The sequence below is a fragment of the Pyxicephalus adspersus genome, chromosome 2 (genome assembly GCF_032062135.1).
Source record: "Pyxicephalus adspersus chromosome 2, UCB_Pads_2.0, whole genome shotgun sequence".
Lineage (NCBI taxonomy): Eukaryota > Metazoa > Chordata > Amphibia > Anura > Pyxicephalidae > Pyxicephalus > Pyxicephalus adspersus.
In genome coordinates, this window is record NC_092859.1 from 304,973 (window position 1) to 317,382 (window position 12,410).

The 12,410-nt window shown below is 49.9% G+C and overlaps 3 protein-coding genes across 3 annotated transcripts in view; 2 read left to right on the forward strand and 1 right to left on the reverse strand.

The window, feature by feature from the left end:
* The window catches only part of ACAP1 (ArfGAP with coiled-coil, ankyrin repeat and PH domains 1), a gene marked incomplete at its 5' end in the record, with an annotated part of 18,353 nt that extends 13,468 nt beyond the window's left edge, over positions 1-4,885 (forward strand). Inside the window, 8 exon segments of the mRNA XM_072399180.1 lie at positions 197-266; positions 554-648; positions 946-1,268; positions 1,344-1,519; positions 1,590-1,699; positions 2,330-2,440; positions 3,639-3,688; positions 4,166-4,885. Of these exon segments, the coding sequence (XP_072255281.1) occupies positions 197-266; positions 554-648; positions 946-1,268; positions 1,344-1,519; positions 1,590-1,699; positions 2,330-2,440; positions 3,639-3,688; positions 4,166-4,272 (1,042 nt within the window).
* Positions 4,341-10,600, reverse strand: LOC140322623 (monocarboxylate transporter 13-like). Its single transcript, XM_072399178.1, has 6 exons — positions 10,553-10,600; positions 9,304-9,349; positions 7,060-7,253; positions 6,711-6,854; positions 5,641-6,372; positions 4,341-4,756 (listed from the first exon to the last, which is right to left on the reverse strand). The coding sequence occupies exons 3-6, from the start codon at positions 7,235-7,237 to the stop codon at positions 4,392-4,394; spliced, it is 1,419 nt and encodes a 472-aa protein (XP_072255279.1). The 5' UTR covers positions 7,238-7,253; positions 9,304-9,349; positions 10,553-10,600; the 3' UTR covers positions 4,341-4,391.
* Positions 10,601-11,382: 782 nt separating this feature from the next.
* Positions 11,383-12,410, forward strand: part of LOC140322625 (cellular tumor antigen p53-like) — a 4,874-nt gene continuing 3,846 nt past the window's right edge. Inside the window, exons 1-2 of the mRNA XM_072399181.1 lie at positions 11,383-11,500; positions 11,681-11,854. Coding sequence (XP_072255282.1) covers positions 11,471-11,500; positions 11,681-11,854 — 204 coding nt within the window. The 5' untranslated portion in view covers positions 11,383-11,470. The remainder of the gene's footprint in view (positions 11,501-11,680; positions 11,855-12,410) is intronic.

Sequence of the window (12,410 nt, forward strand, 5' to 3'; positions counted from 1 at the left end):
AAAAAAAGCACTATTGTTTATTTTTTCCAGGATGGGGCTTTGTGTCTCTGTGTTGACGTTGCTGTACCATATTTTGGTTCTTTGGTCATGTAGTGGGTTTTATGATGACCAATCAGTAGTATTGATACAGCCATTGGGCAATGTATTATTTAACATGGTGCTGATACAATACTTCCTCCTCTGTAATCTCTCACAGGAGCCTAGGTGTCCATTTCTCCAAGGTCCGATCACTAATGCTCGACACCTGGGAGCCGGAGCTCATTAAGGTAATGTTTTAGGTCATATTGGGGAATGATATCCAGTTTCTTGGGGTGACATCTGGAATTCCTTGTATAAAATGTTTGGATTGGATCTGGGCCATTCACTGAAATGCTTTATAATATGGCGATTGGTTGGCTCAATGATCACGTCTTGGTTCCAGATGGTGCATGTGTGTGATTGCTCCATGGACGGCTGATTGGATAAATGATGTGTTCTGTGGCGTCTTCTGACAAATTGTAGAATTTTCCGATCCTTGTATATAAATCTGATTAACTTTTGTCATTCATGACAGCTCATGTGTGAACTGGGGAACAATGTTATTAATGCCATCTATGAGGCTCGAATTGATGAGATGAACATAAAGAAACCAACATCTTCCAGTACACGGTGATGTCAACACTTTATTCTCCACCAATCCTTCTTCATTTATGACCCCCATGTAATCTCCACCCGGGACCTTCCATAAGGTCCATCAGTCACAGTCCCCACCTATTATGGTCCTCACATTCCACCTCCATTGGGAGGTTTCTCACTGCTGATTTACTTTTATTACCCCTCTGAGTGGGTAGTTATTATACAATATACAATGAAACCATTGGAATTCTCTGTAGACAATTCCTCTCCCCGAGGCTGGATGACTCTTCATAACCATTCTTCATAATGCGCTTTAAACTTTCATTGCAGCAGCGAGAAGGAAATTTGGATCAAAGCTAAATATGTGGAGAAGAAATTCATCAATAAACTTCCTCAGATGGCTCTTCGCAGCAACCTGCATCATGGTAACTCGTCCAGCCGTCCGCTCAGCAGTCCAGAGAGCCGAACCCTGGAGGTCAGAGCTTCATCTATAGCCAACAAGTGGCCACCCAGCAGCATGGGGAAAGACAGTAGTCCGAAAAAGAGTAACAGAGAGGTGGAGCCCGAGATTACCCGGCCAATCAGCCGATTACAGAGGCCCCCTAAGCCTCACCTGAAACCAAAGCCAGGGCCAGCTCCTCCCCCACCAAGCGGTAAGTTCCTGTGCAGCAAGTAATTTATAGGCCTTGATCTATATTATACAGAACTCTTATTCATCATCTCCCCAGCTACCATGTCTGCTGATGGTGCTGATGTACGAAATCTGCATCCTGGGGCATTGCTGTACCGAGCTGCTGAACACCGATATCTCCCAACCATGGCGGATGCCTTGGCACATGGTGCAGATGTGAATTGGATACACAGTGATGATGGCCAGACGCCTCTAATCCGAGCTGTGCTGTCTGTAAGTGACTTCTGTCCTCTTATCGTACGTTAAACATTCACATCACTCCGCTGACCTAAAACATTTTTAGGATTCTCTTGTGGCATGCGAGTTCCTTTTGCAAAATGGGGCCAGCGTCAATCAAGCGGATAAAGATGGCCGAGGACCCCTCCATCATGCCACCCTGCAGGGCTACACGGGGTAAGTACTTCCCCCTGGAACTGGTGGTATGGCTCCCACTAATTGCTTTTATCATTGGATGTGATGATTCCCATCCATTGTCACTGACCAATCACATCTGTCATGGTTCCCATCAATCCACTAACAGTCTCCTATTTAATGGTGTCATCTGTCTATAACATTGTCCCATCTCATCCATTCAGGGTTCTCATGGTTCATCTCAGATTGTCAGCCATTGTCCCAGCAATGGATCTGATTTCTCAAAGATCTTCAAGACTGGAGAAGATAGACCATCATAGGAGGACCTGGGTGATCCAGCAAACCTGAAATGGATTTCTTAAAATCATTTTCTATTGGAAAATGTTTTTAATCCTGGACCAAATCCATTACAGGTTTCTGGATCACCCAGGTTCTCCTATGATGGTCTATCTTCTCTAGACATGGAGATTTTTGATCAATCTGTCCCAATGTCCTCCATATTTTCTCCCGGGGTGGCTTTCATCCTATATTGCTGATTGTACGTTCTAATATATTGATGTTTCATTGTCTATGTCACTTGGATGTTTCTTCTCTTCTCGGGGCCCATCCCTGCCCACATCAGGTGCCATCTGTCTCCTCTCTCATGGCCTCTCCTACTTTCCTTTCCTCCAGATTGGCGTGTTTGTTTCTGAAGAGAGGAGCCGACATTAACGCCTTGGACAATGAGAAGAAAGATGTCCTCTCCATCGCCATAGAAGCAGCCAATGCTGACATTGTCACTCTGTGAGTGGAGGGGAAATTCTAGAAAAACTGGTCAGCCGTTGCTTCATCGTACACACACAGACATTAAGAATCTCCCCGTTACCCCCATGGTTCCATAATCTCACAGCTTGGGGGCTGGCATGACAAATCGGTGGATCTGGGTCATGGTATGCCACCGAGGGGGTCAGTAAAGGTTACTATAGGTCACAATGGGGTTCCTTTACCTCCCTACTAACCCAGTACAATCATCCCTGGGCCCGGTAACTGATCAGGTGACCTGCCACCATTTCACTAAATCTTTCCTTTATAGATGGGAATTATTAATTAACCAGTTAGGACGGCTTTGTAATCGTGTTCCTATGATTTGTTTATCTTCACGTTACTGGTTTACAAAGTTCCCTGCTTCGTTCTGGGACAAAGGTCACAGCAAGCCCAGAGTGGGGGGAAGGGGGCATGTCTGGGGTGCTGCCCGACAATCCGTCTACATAAAACCTGCACACAGATCACAATAACGTGCAGTCCTATAAATCTCCTCCATATACTGTGCTGGACATTGAGCTGCCATTACAGATGTCACAAAAATTGAACCAAACTTTCTGCCAGTGCCCCCTATTGGTCATCACTTGTCAATGCCTAAAGGGTCTCAGGAACACCCTTCTAAAATTACAACCACAGCTCAAGGCATATCCATAGCTGGACAGTGGAAATAATGTTACCCTTACAGATAGCCAAAAAATATCATCAGTGTCCCTTACACTGACCAGAGAAGTGCAAACTACTGAAGGAACCCCCAGCGCCCCCTACCATAACCTGTGGATGCTCTGCAGGGGTGGGGCGTTGTGTGTGTGTATGCTCTGCAGGGGTGAGACGTTGTGTGTGTGTATGCTCTGCAGGGGTGGGACATTATGGAAAGGGTAGACATTGGAATCATTACATACATCAGATCTGATCATGTATGGACTTTTTATTACGACCTGCAACGCCATCAGCCACTCCCTCCCCTCTACCAGTGTGCCACTGATCAGCTAATGAGTACAGGTCACATGACTCTTAAGTGTGGGCGGGCCTGGTGGACAAACACACACAATGTCTGCTGATAGTGAATCTGTTTCCAATATTCACAACCATGAAAATGTATACACAACACAAATGGGGTGACATGGGATGGGTATTTATCCCAGGCCAGGCAGAAACTGTCATGTGTTTTCCTCCATCTTAGGCTGAGACTGGTGAAAATGAGGGAGGCGGATATCGCGCTTGGCCAGGCCGGTGAGTATGGGGGATTCTGGTCTGTGGAGGGATTTATATGTACAGGGGTATATACAGGAGTGCGCAGGAGGGGTAGGTACATGATTACTATTGGGTATATACAGGGGTTGGTGGAGAATTTATATACAGGGATAAGCAGGGGGTATATACATGATAACAAGGGGGTACATACAGGAGTGCTCAGGAGGGGGGTATATACATGATGATGAGTGGGTACTTAAAGGAGTGCTGGGGAGTATATACAGGGATTGGTGGAGGATTTATATACAGGGGATAAGCTGGGGTATATAAATGATTATAGGGGGGTATGTATTTGAGTGCCCAGGAGGGGGGTATATACATAATTATGAGTGGGTACTTACAGGAGTGCCCGGGGGAAAGGGGGGGGGGGGTAAATATACAGGAGTAGGAGTTACACCATTGGGCGAAGTCCTCCAACTAATATGGCTTCATATGACTGGCTCCTCCCCCACCCAGGAGATGAAACATACATGGATATATTCCGGGATTTCTCCCTTATGGCGTCCGATTCCCCAGAGAAGTTATCCCGGAGACCCTGCGATATGCGGCTCAGCACTCTGTGAAGGGGTGGTGTTGGAGGTTCCCTGCCTGAGCAGATCCCAAGCAGACGGATCAATAAATATGACACGGCTTTGTAATAAATTTCCATTTATTGATGACATCATAGCACACGGTGATGATGTCACAGTGCAGTGGGAGGAGCTATGTTGGCTGGATAAAGGCACGTATCCCTGAGCTCAGTGTGCTGTACAGACATTACATATGGAGGTAGACTGGCCCCGCCCCTATATTCCACTGCTACTGGCTGCTCTGCCTTGTGCTCCACCCCTTGCTCTACAAAGCTCGTACCATTGGTCGTTACGATCAGACTCTCTTTGGCCGTTGTTGCGTTATTTACGGCACCCAAATTGCTGACTTCTGATTGGTTGGTCCTGCACTTGCTGAAAACTCCAGGAAGGGTGAGGATGATGATAGCTCCGAGGATGAGGAAGGAGCCACAAACGATGAAAGATAAGGAAAAATCTCCAGTCCAATCCCGCAGCAAACCTATGGGGGAGAAATATGACATCATTACAGTAGGTAGAGGTGACATCATTGCCGAGTTGTGATGTCATCCAGACCTGGTTTATTATTTGTATATAGAATGTCCCACAATAAATGCATCCCGACAGATAATGCGTCCTGGTTTTTTCCCCGATGATGATGGCGCTATGGAGGACCAGGCCAACCTCCTGGGATGGGTCTTCAACAGGTACTACCCCACCAGGAAAATTCATTTCCTGATAATAACAAGTGGCATTCATAGGATCGTATCTGCCCTGGGTTCAGCTGAGGGAGGGGGGTTGGTGTAACTTTTGCGAGTCACCCCTCACCTAGCACAATGACCTTCCCCCATGGGCGTCACTACCCCCACCTAGCACAATGACCCTCCCCGATGGGCGTCGCTACCCCCACATAGCACAATATTTCCCCCCATGGGAGTCACTGCCCCAACTAGCTCAATGACCCCACTCCAGAGTCAACCCCCCCACCTAGCACAATGACCCTCCCTCATGGACTTCACCCCCTCCCACAATAACCTCCCCCATGGGCGTCACCTCTCCCCTATGAGAGTGACACCCCCCAACTAGCACAATGACCTCCCTTCATGGGAGTCACCCCCCCCCTCCACCTAGCACAATAACCTTCTGCATGGGAGTCACTGCCCCAACTAGCACAATGACCCCACTCCACAGTCACCCCTCCCACCTAGCACAATAACCTCCCCCATGGGAGTCAGCCCTCCCCACCTAGCACCTGTCTTTTGCTTCTCTCTAACAGCCCCTGCACCGCCTCACTTACTGATACACCTGCACTGTATATAACTCAATCTACTTAACGGTTGCCATTGGTGACCACACTGCTGCCATAAAGCAATATTTTGGACTTACCTGAGGTAGGAGGTCCCAATAGTCCTCCAATGCTCTCCACCATCTGCAACAGCCCAAGTGCAGGAAGAACCTTCTCAGTCCCCACCACCTGTGGCAGGCAGGAGAAGACACTAGGGGTCAGGGCTCCGGCACAAAATCCAAATGCCACGGCAGCCATTCCCATCTCCACCTCATTATTTGCCAGGGGGAGGAGTCCGAGAACCACGGCAGTCAGTCCAGTCCAAGAGCTGAGGTGCAGGAGGATGCGCTTTGGTGTGAGATCAGACAACCAACCAGCAAACAAACGTCCACCCACGTCTGCGATGCCCACCAGGGACATCAATATTGCTGCCTGGCGCTCCCCAATCCCTCTTACCCGCATGTGGGCGATTAGATGAGCAAAGGGCACAAAGTAAGCAGCATTGATCAGTGTAATAGCCAGGCAGTACTGGAGAAACGGCCAATCACGTAACAGTTCCCAGCCCCAAAGAAAGGAGCGCTGACCTGAGGAATCTGCACTGAGTGGGCGCAGGAGGGCGCCACAAGGCACTGAATGAAGAGTCACAGCAGACAGGAGGAGCATCGCCCCTCGCCAGGAGTACGTCTCTACCAGATACTGCAGGAGGGGAGTCAAGGCAAAAGAAAAAATCCCACAGCCGGTTAGAACAAAGCCTGTGGCCAAAGAACGCCGGCGAGAAAAATACGAAGTCACAGCAGCCATAGAGGGGGAGAAAATCAAAGCCCAGCCAAGCCCTGCAGGGGAAAAAGGGGGAAAAAGAATTACTATAAGCTGCTTCATCCTCACATTGTGCTGCCCTGCTACCTGCCTGCCGACACCAACTAAAAAGAGAGCCGAGTCTCTCCTCCTCAGACAGAAGGGGGCGCTATGAGTCTGTCCTCCTCTTGCAGGGTGACACAGACAGAAGGGGGCGCTATGAGTCTGTCCTCCTCCTGCAGGGTGACAGACAGAAGGGGGCCTCCTGCAGGGTGACAGAGGTTTCACATTCTGAGACATAAGACGCATATGGGGAAAGCTGTAAGAAATCCCAAGTCCCTCCATACATAAATGTGGCTGTTGAGACCACACTTACCTGACACGACTCCAATGCTGAGGTAGAGCTGGAAAAGGTCAGTGGAAAAAGAGGCTAAAAACATCCCAAAGGAAGAGAGAAATCCACCTAGGGTGACAACCACTCGATAACCAAACCGGAGGGCGAGGGCACAGCCCAGAGGACCTGTTAAAAGGAAAACAATTCTGCAATCAGTTATATGGCAGTGTGTGGAATGGAGAGGTATGTTTCACAGGTATTCTAGTGGTGGTGTTTCTCTGAAGTTATACTACAAGCTTTACTCACAATCACAACAGCTCTCACTCTGCCTCCCCAATTATACACCTCCCCCCCATATATTATAAATCACATTGCACTGCACAATACTCACTCATCAGTTGTTGTACGGCAACTGCACATGATGTCACCCAGGAAACGCTGCTGGCTGCAGATCCGAAATATTCTACAAATTCCGGGAAAAAAATCCCAAATGATCGCAGCGTTCCAAATACCAGCCCGGCCTGCAGGAAACAGGACAGGAGCAGAACCACACCCAACCTGTCCAGCATATTGAGAGATTCTTATCTGAAGGAGAGGAAAGACAATTTAAGAGACGGAAAACAGTTGGACAACCAACTCATAAACCACCTATCCACCATACCGAGAGATGGACAACCTATCAGGAGAGGAAGGAGGAGGAGACACGTAAACCATAACTGACCCCTAACCCACCTGTCCACCATACCGAGAGATGGGCAACCAATCAGGACGGGATGGAAGAGGAGACAGGTAAACCGTAACCAAACCATAACCCACCTGTCCACCATACTAAGAGATGAACAACCTATTAAGGGGGGATGGAAGAGGACATACGTAAACCATATAAAATTTATAGCCCACCTGTTCACCATACTAAGAGCAGACATGTAAGCCATAACCAACCCATAACCCACCTGTCCACTATACTGAGAGATGGACAACCTATCAGGAGGTAAGAGGAGACATGTAAACCATACCTGACCCATAACCAACCTGTCCACCAAACCGAGAGATAGACAAACCTATCGGGAGGGAAAGGAAGAAAAGAAATGTATAACCATAACTCACCCATAACCCACCTGTCCATCAAACTGAGAAATAGACAAAATATCGCGGGGGATGAAAAAGAAGAAACGTACACCATAACCAACCCACCTGTCCACCATACCGAGAGATGGAAAACTTATAGGGAGTGGATAGAAGAGCAGAAACTTGTAAACCATAACCAACCCATAACCCACCTGTCCACCATACAGAGAGATGGACAACCTATCAGGAGGGAAGAGGAGACAAGTAAACCATACTAACCCATAAACAACCTGTCCACCATACAGAGAGATGGACAACCTGGTCAGGACAAAAGGGAAAAGGAGACATGTAAACCATTACCAACCCATAACCCATCTGTCTACCATATCGGGAGATGGACAACCTATCAGGAGGGGGAGGAGGAGACACTTAAACCATAACCAACCCATAACCCACCTGTCCAAATATCGTGAGATGGACAACCTAACAGGAGAGGAGGGAAGAGAAGACATGTAAGCCATAACCAACCCATTATGCACCTATCCACCTTACTGAGAGATGGACAACCTTTCGCTAGGGGAGGGAAGAGGAGACATGTAAACCATAGCCCACCTGTCCACCATACAGAGAGATGGACAACCTATCAGGAGGGAAGAGGAGACACGTAAACCATAACCAAGCCATAACCCAGCTGTCCACCATACCGAGAAATGGACAACCCATGAGGAAGGAAAAGGAAACACGTAAACCATTACCAACCCATATCCCAACTGTCTACCATACAGAAAGATGGACAACTGATCAGGACGGGATGGAGGAGGAGACACGTAAACCATAACCAACCCATAACTACCTGTCCCCCATACCGAGAGATGGACAACTTATCAGGAGAGGATAGAAGAGGAGATACGTAAACCAAAACCAACCCATAACCCACCTGTCCAATTTACCGAGAGATTGATAACCGATCAGGAGGGGATAAAAGAGGAGATACCTAAACCATAACCAACCCATAACCACCTGTCCACTATACCGAGAGATGGACAACCTATCTGGAGGGAAGATGAGACACGTAAACCAGAACCAACCCATAACCCACCTGTCCACCATACCCAGGGATGGACATTCTATCAGGAGAGAAGATGAGACACGTAAACCATAACCAACCCATACCCACGTGCCCACCATACTGGGAGATGGACAACCTATCAGGAGAGAAGATGAGACACGTAAACCATAACCAACCCATACCCATGTGCCCACCATACTGGGAGATGGACAACGTATCAGGAGGGGAGGGAAGAGGAGACACGTAAACCATAACCAACCCATAACCCACCTGTCCACCATACCCAGAGATGGACAACCTATCCGCAGGGGACAGAAGAGGAGATACGTAAACCATAACCCTCCCATAACCCACCTGTCCACCATACCGAGAGATGGACAACCTATCAGGAGGGGAGGAGGAGGAGTTAGGATTGGTAGAGTATAAACTCCGCCCCCTAGTCTGCCCCAAACTCACGGAACCTGACTTATCAGTGACCAGGACTAAGGAGCCGCCTACCTGCAGTCACATGATCCCAGTGTTGTCTCCTCACAGCACCAGAGCCCTGAAACAATAAGAAATGTCAGACACCGGGTGTCCGATCTGTGAGGGGTCATTCCGAGATGTCAGTGCTTTGTAAGAGGGTTGTCAGTGATATCGATGATATCGAAGATGTGTTGAAGATGTCGGTGCTGGTGTGGCCGGTGATATATGTCGGTGCCGGTGTGGTCATTGACAGGGCTGTTGGTGCCGGTGATATCAGTATCGGTGTGGTCAGTGACAGGGCTGTCAGTGCCAGTGATATATGTGTCACTGCTGGTGATATCGGTATCGGTGTGGTTGGTGACAGGGCTGTCGGTGATATCGGTATCAGTGTGGTCGGTGACAGGGCTCTCGGTGCTGGTGATATCGGTGATGGGGCTGTCAGTGATATCGGTGTGGTCGGTGACAGGGCTGTCGGTGATATTGGTATCGTTGTGGTCGGTGACAGGGCTGTCGGTGTAGATGATAGGGCTGTCGGTGATATCGGTATTGGTGTGGTCAGTGACAGGGCTGTCAGTGTCAGTGATATTGGTATCGGTGTGGTCGGTGACAGGGCTGTCGGTGATATCGTTATTGGTGACAGGGCTGTCGGGGTCAGTGATATCGGTATGGTTGGTGACAAGGCTGTTGCTGTCGGTGATATTGGTATCGGTGTGGTCGGTGAAAGGGCTGTCGGTGATATCGGTATTGGTGATATCGGTGACAGGGCTGTCGGTGATATCGATATCAGTGTGGTCGGTAACAGGGCTCTCGGTGCTGGTGATATATTTGTCGGTGCCGGTGATATTGGTATCGGTGACAGGGCTGTCGGTGACATCGGTATCTGTGTAGTTGGTGACAGGGCTGTCGGTGATATTGGTATCGGTGTGGTCGGTGACAGGGCTGTCGGTGATATTGTTATCGGTGACAGGGCTGTTGGTGTCGGTGATATCGGTATGGTTGGTGATAGCGGTCGGTGTTATTGGTATCAGTGTGGTCGTTGACAGGGCCGTCGGTGATATCGGTGTCGGTGTGGTCGGTGATATCGGTATTGGTGATATGGGTGACAGGGCTGTCGGTTATATCGGTATCGGTGACAGGGCTGTCGGGTATATCGGTATCGGTGACAGGGCTGTCGGTTATATCGGTGTGGTCGGTGACAGGGCTGTCGGGTATATCTGTGGTCGGTGACAGGGCTGTCGGTTATATCGGTGTGGTCGGTGACAGGGCTGTCGGTGCCTCTCACCGCTCTCCGTGCAGCAGGTGTCAGTGAGCAGAGGGGGAGGAGTTTCAGGAATGTGAATGTATGAAAGGGGCGGGTCCTGTTGATGGTCGAGTACAGTGATTGGTGTGAGATCGGAGCATGCTTGTCACGTGATAGCAGGCTGTCTGCGTTCCACAGGCCGGAAGTGGATGTGGTCAGGTGGTGTAAGAAGCGCGGGGGATTGTGGGTGTGGGGAATTCCCGACACGAGGCGGCAGTGAGAGGAAAGACGCCGACATAGAGCGCGGTGAGTGTCAGTGTACCGGAGGGGGCCCCGTGTGTAGGGGGAGAGGGACAAGGCTGTGGGGTGTTATAGTGGGGGGTTGGGAGGTGCGGGTGTTGGCGCCCGGTGGTGGGCAGGACCATAACAAGAGATAGGGGGAGGGGCTCTGTGGAGTTGTGGCTCCTCCCTCTGGCTCTGCAGGTATTGGGGTCCCTCCATGGGGCAACATTGACACCCCGATATCTGGGTTTCAGCCTCTGTATAATGGGGAATACCTGTACTGGGTGGGGGAGTATGGGTCACATGATGTCCCTGGAGGGGGGGGTCATATGGCAACATGGAGGTATCTGAGTAACCCCAAAACATGAGGGGCCATCCCTCCCCCAATCACTGCACATTATCTGTGTCCCCAGGCCCTGCTTTGTACATTTTTACATTGGGGGGCCCCGGGGGTGGGTACATTCCCAGTGTTTACATTAGAGGGGCGGGGGGGGGGTGTCCAGTGTTTACATTAGAGGGCTGTATGGGGGTATTTCGGTAAATCTAGGGCAGGAGAGCCAAATACACAGAGGAAAGAATTGGGGAAATGTGTTCTTCTCTTGTCACCCTAGAATAGGTGGAGCTTTGTAGATTTTTGTTTCTCCTGAATGTTTTCTCTTTTCTTCCAGGTTGCCCGGCATGGAACCCGTCAATGCGGAGGGCTTGGGGGTGAGTGACGTCTCTTTGTGTTCTCAGGTGTCTTGTGCCATATATGGGGTTTCCTGGGTGGTTCTCAGGGTGGGAGGGAGCGTCGCCATTCTTTTTGCGTGTTTGGTACCGCTGCATGCATCGCATCTCTCTGTTTTGTCATTTGTTACTTTTTTTTCTCATTCTTCTTTCTATTATCAGGAATTGGTTTTCTCTTTGCCCCCGACCATGTCGACCCTGCAGGAGGGCAGGATCAGCAGTTCTTTCACTGCTCCACCGTCAACTGCCATTCCCTCCACCGAGGATTATGCAGGGGACTATGGGCTACAGCTGGAGTTTGAGCAGAATGGGACAGCCAAGTCTGTGACTTGTACGGTAAGTGGATGAGGGACGGGCCCCGTGTGTGTGTGTATAGGGCAGGACCAGCCCCGCTGTGGACATGTCCAGGCTAGTCAGGGGCCCGTCTCTTCAACTCCTCCTCACTGAGCTACACAAAACTGATCGGCTACACACAGAGATGGGACACCGGGGACTGAACACTGCCAGGCCAGGGTCACCCCCAGAGTCAGCCAGTGAGTGATGTGCTGCAGCCTCTCCCTAGGAAGCAATGCTCTGCATAAGGAAAGCCATGCAGTCAGCATCTGGACAGACCCTGATGTGGGGGTACCTCTTTGTGTGATGGCAGGTGGGTACAGGGGTGCCCTATATGAGTGAGAGGGTGGGGGACCCCCTGCATGACTGGGGGGTGGGCAGGGGGACCCCTCGTGTGATAACGAGGGGTGTCGCCTGTTGAGTGGGACCAGGGGCATCCTATGTACAAGTTCAGGGTTTACTCTGTGGGGGAGCAGAGCTGTGTGGGTCTGCACAGGGTAGGGTCGGGTTCTGCATAAGGTATGCTTGGTAGGGATTGCATTCTGCTCGGGGTATGCGC

Excerpts from the sequence above, each read along its gene's own strand:
- LOC140322623 (XM_072399178.1), bottom strand. The coding sequence starts at position 7,237 with ATGCTGGACAGGTTGGGTGTGGTTCTGCTCCTGTCCTGTTTCCTGCAG. Across the intron at positions 6,373-6,710 it reads CAGCATTGGAGTCGTGTCAG|GGCTTGGCTGGGCTTTGATT; the intron begins GTAAGTGTGGTC and ends TTTCCCCTGCAG. Across the intron at positions 4,757-5,640 it reads ATTGGGACCTCCTACCTCAG|GTTTGCTGCGGGATTGGACT; the intron begins GTAAGTCCAAAA and ends TCTCCCCCATAG.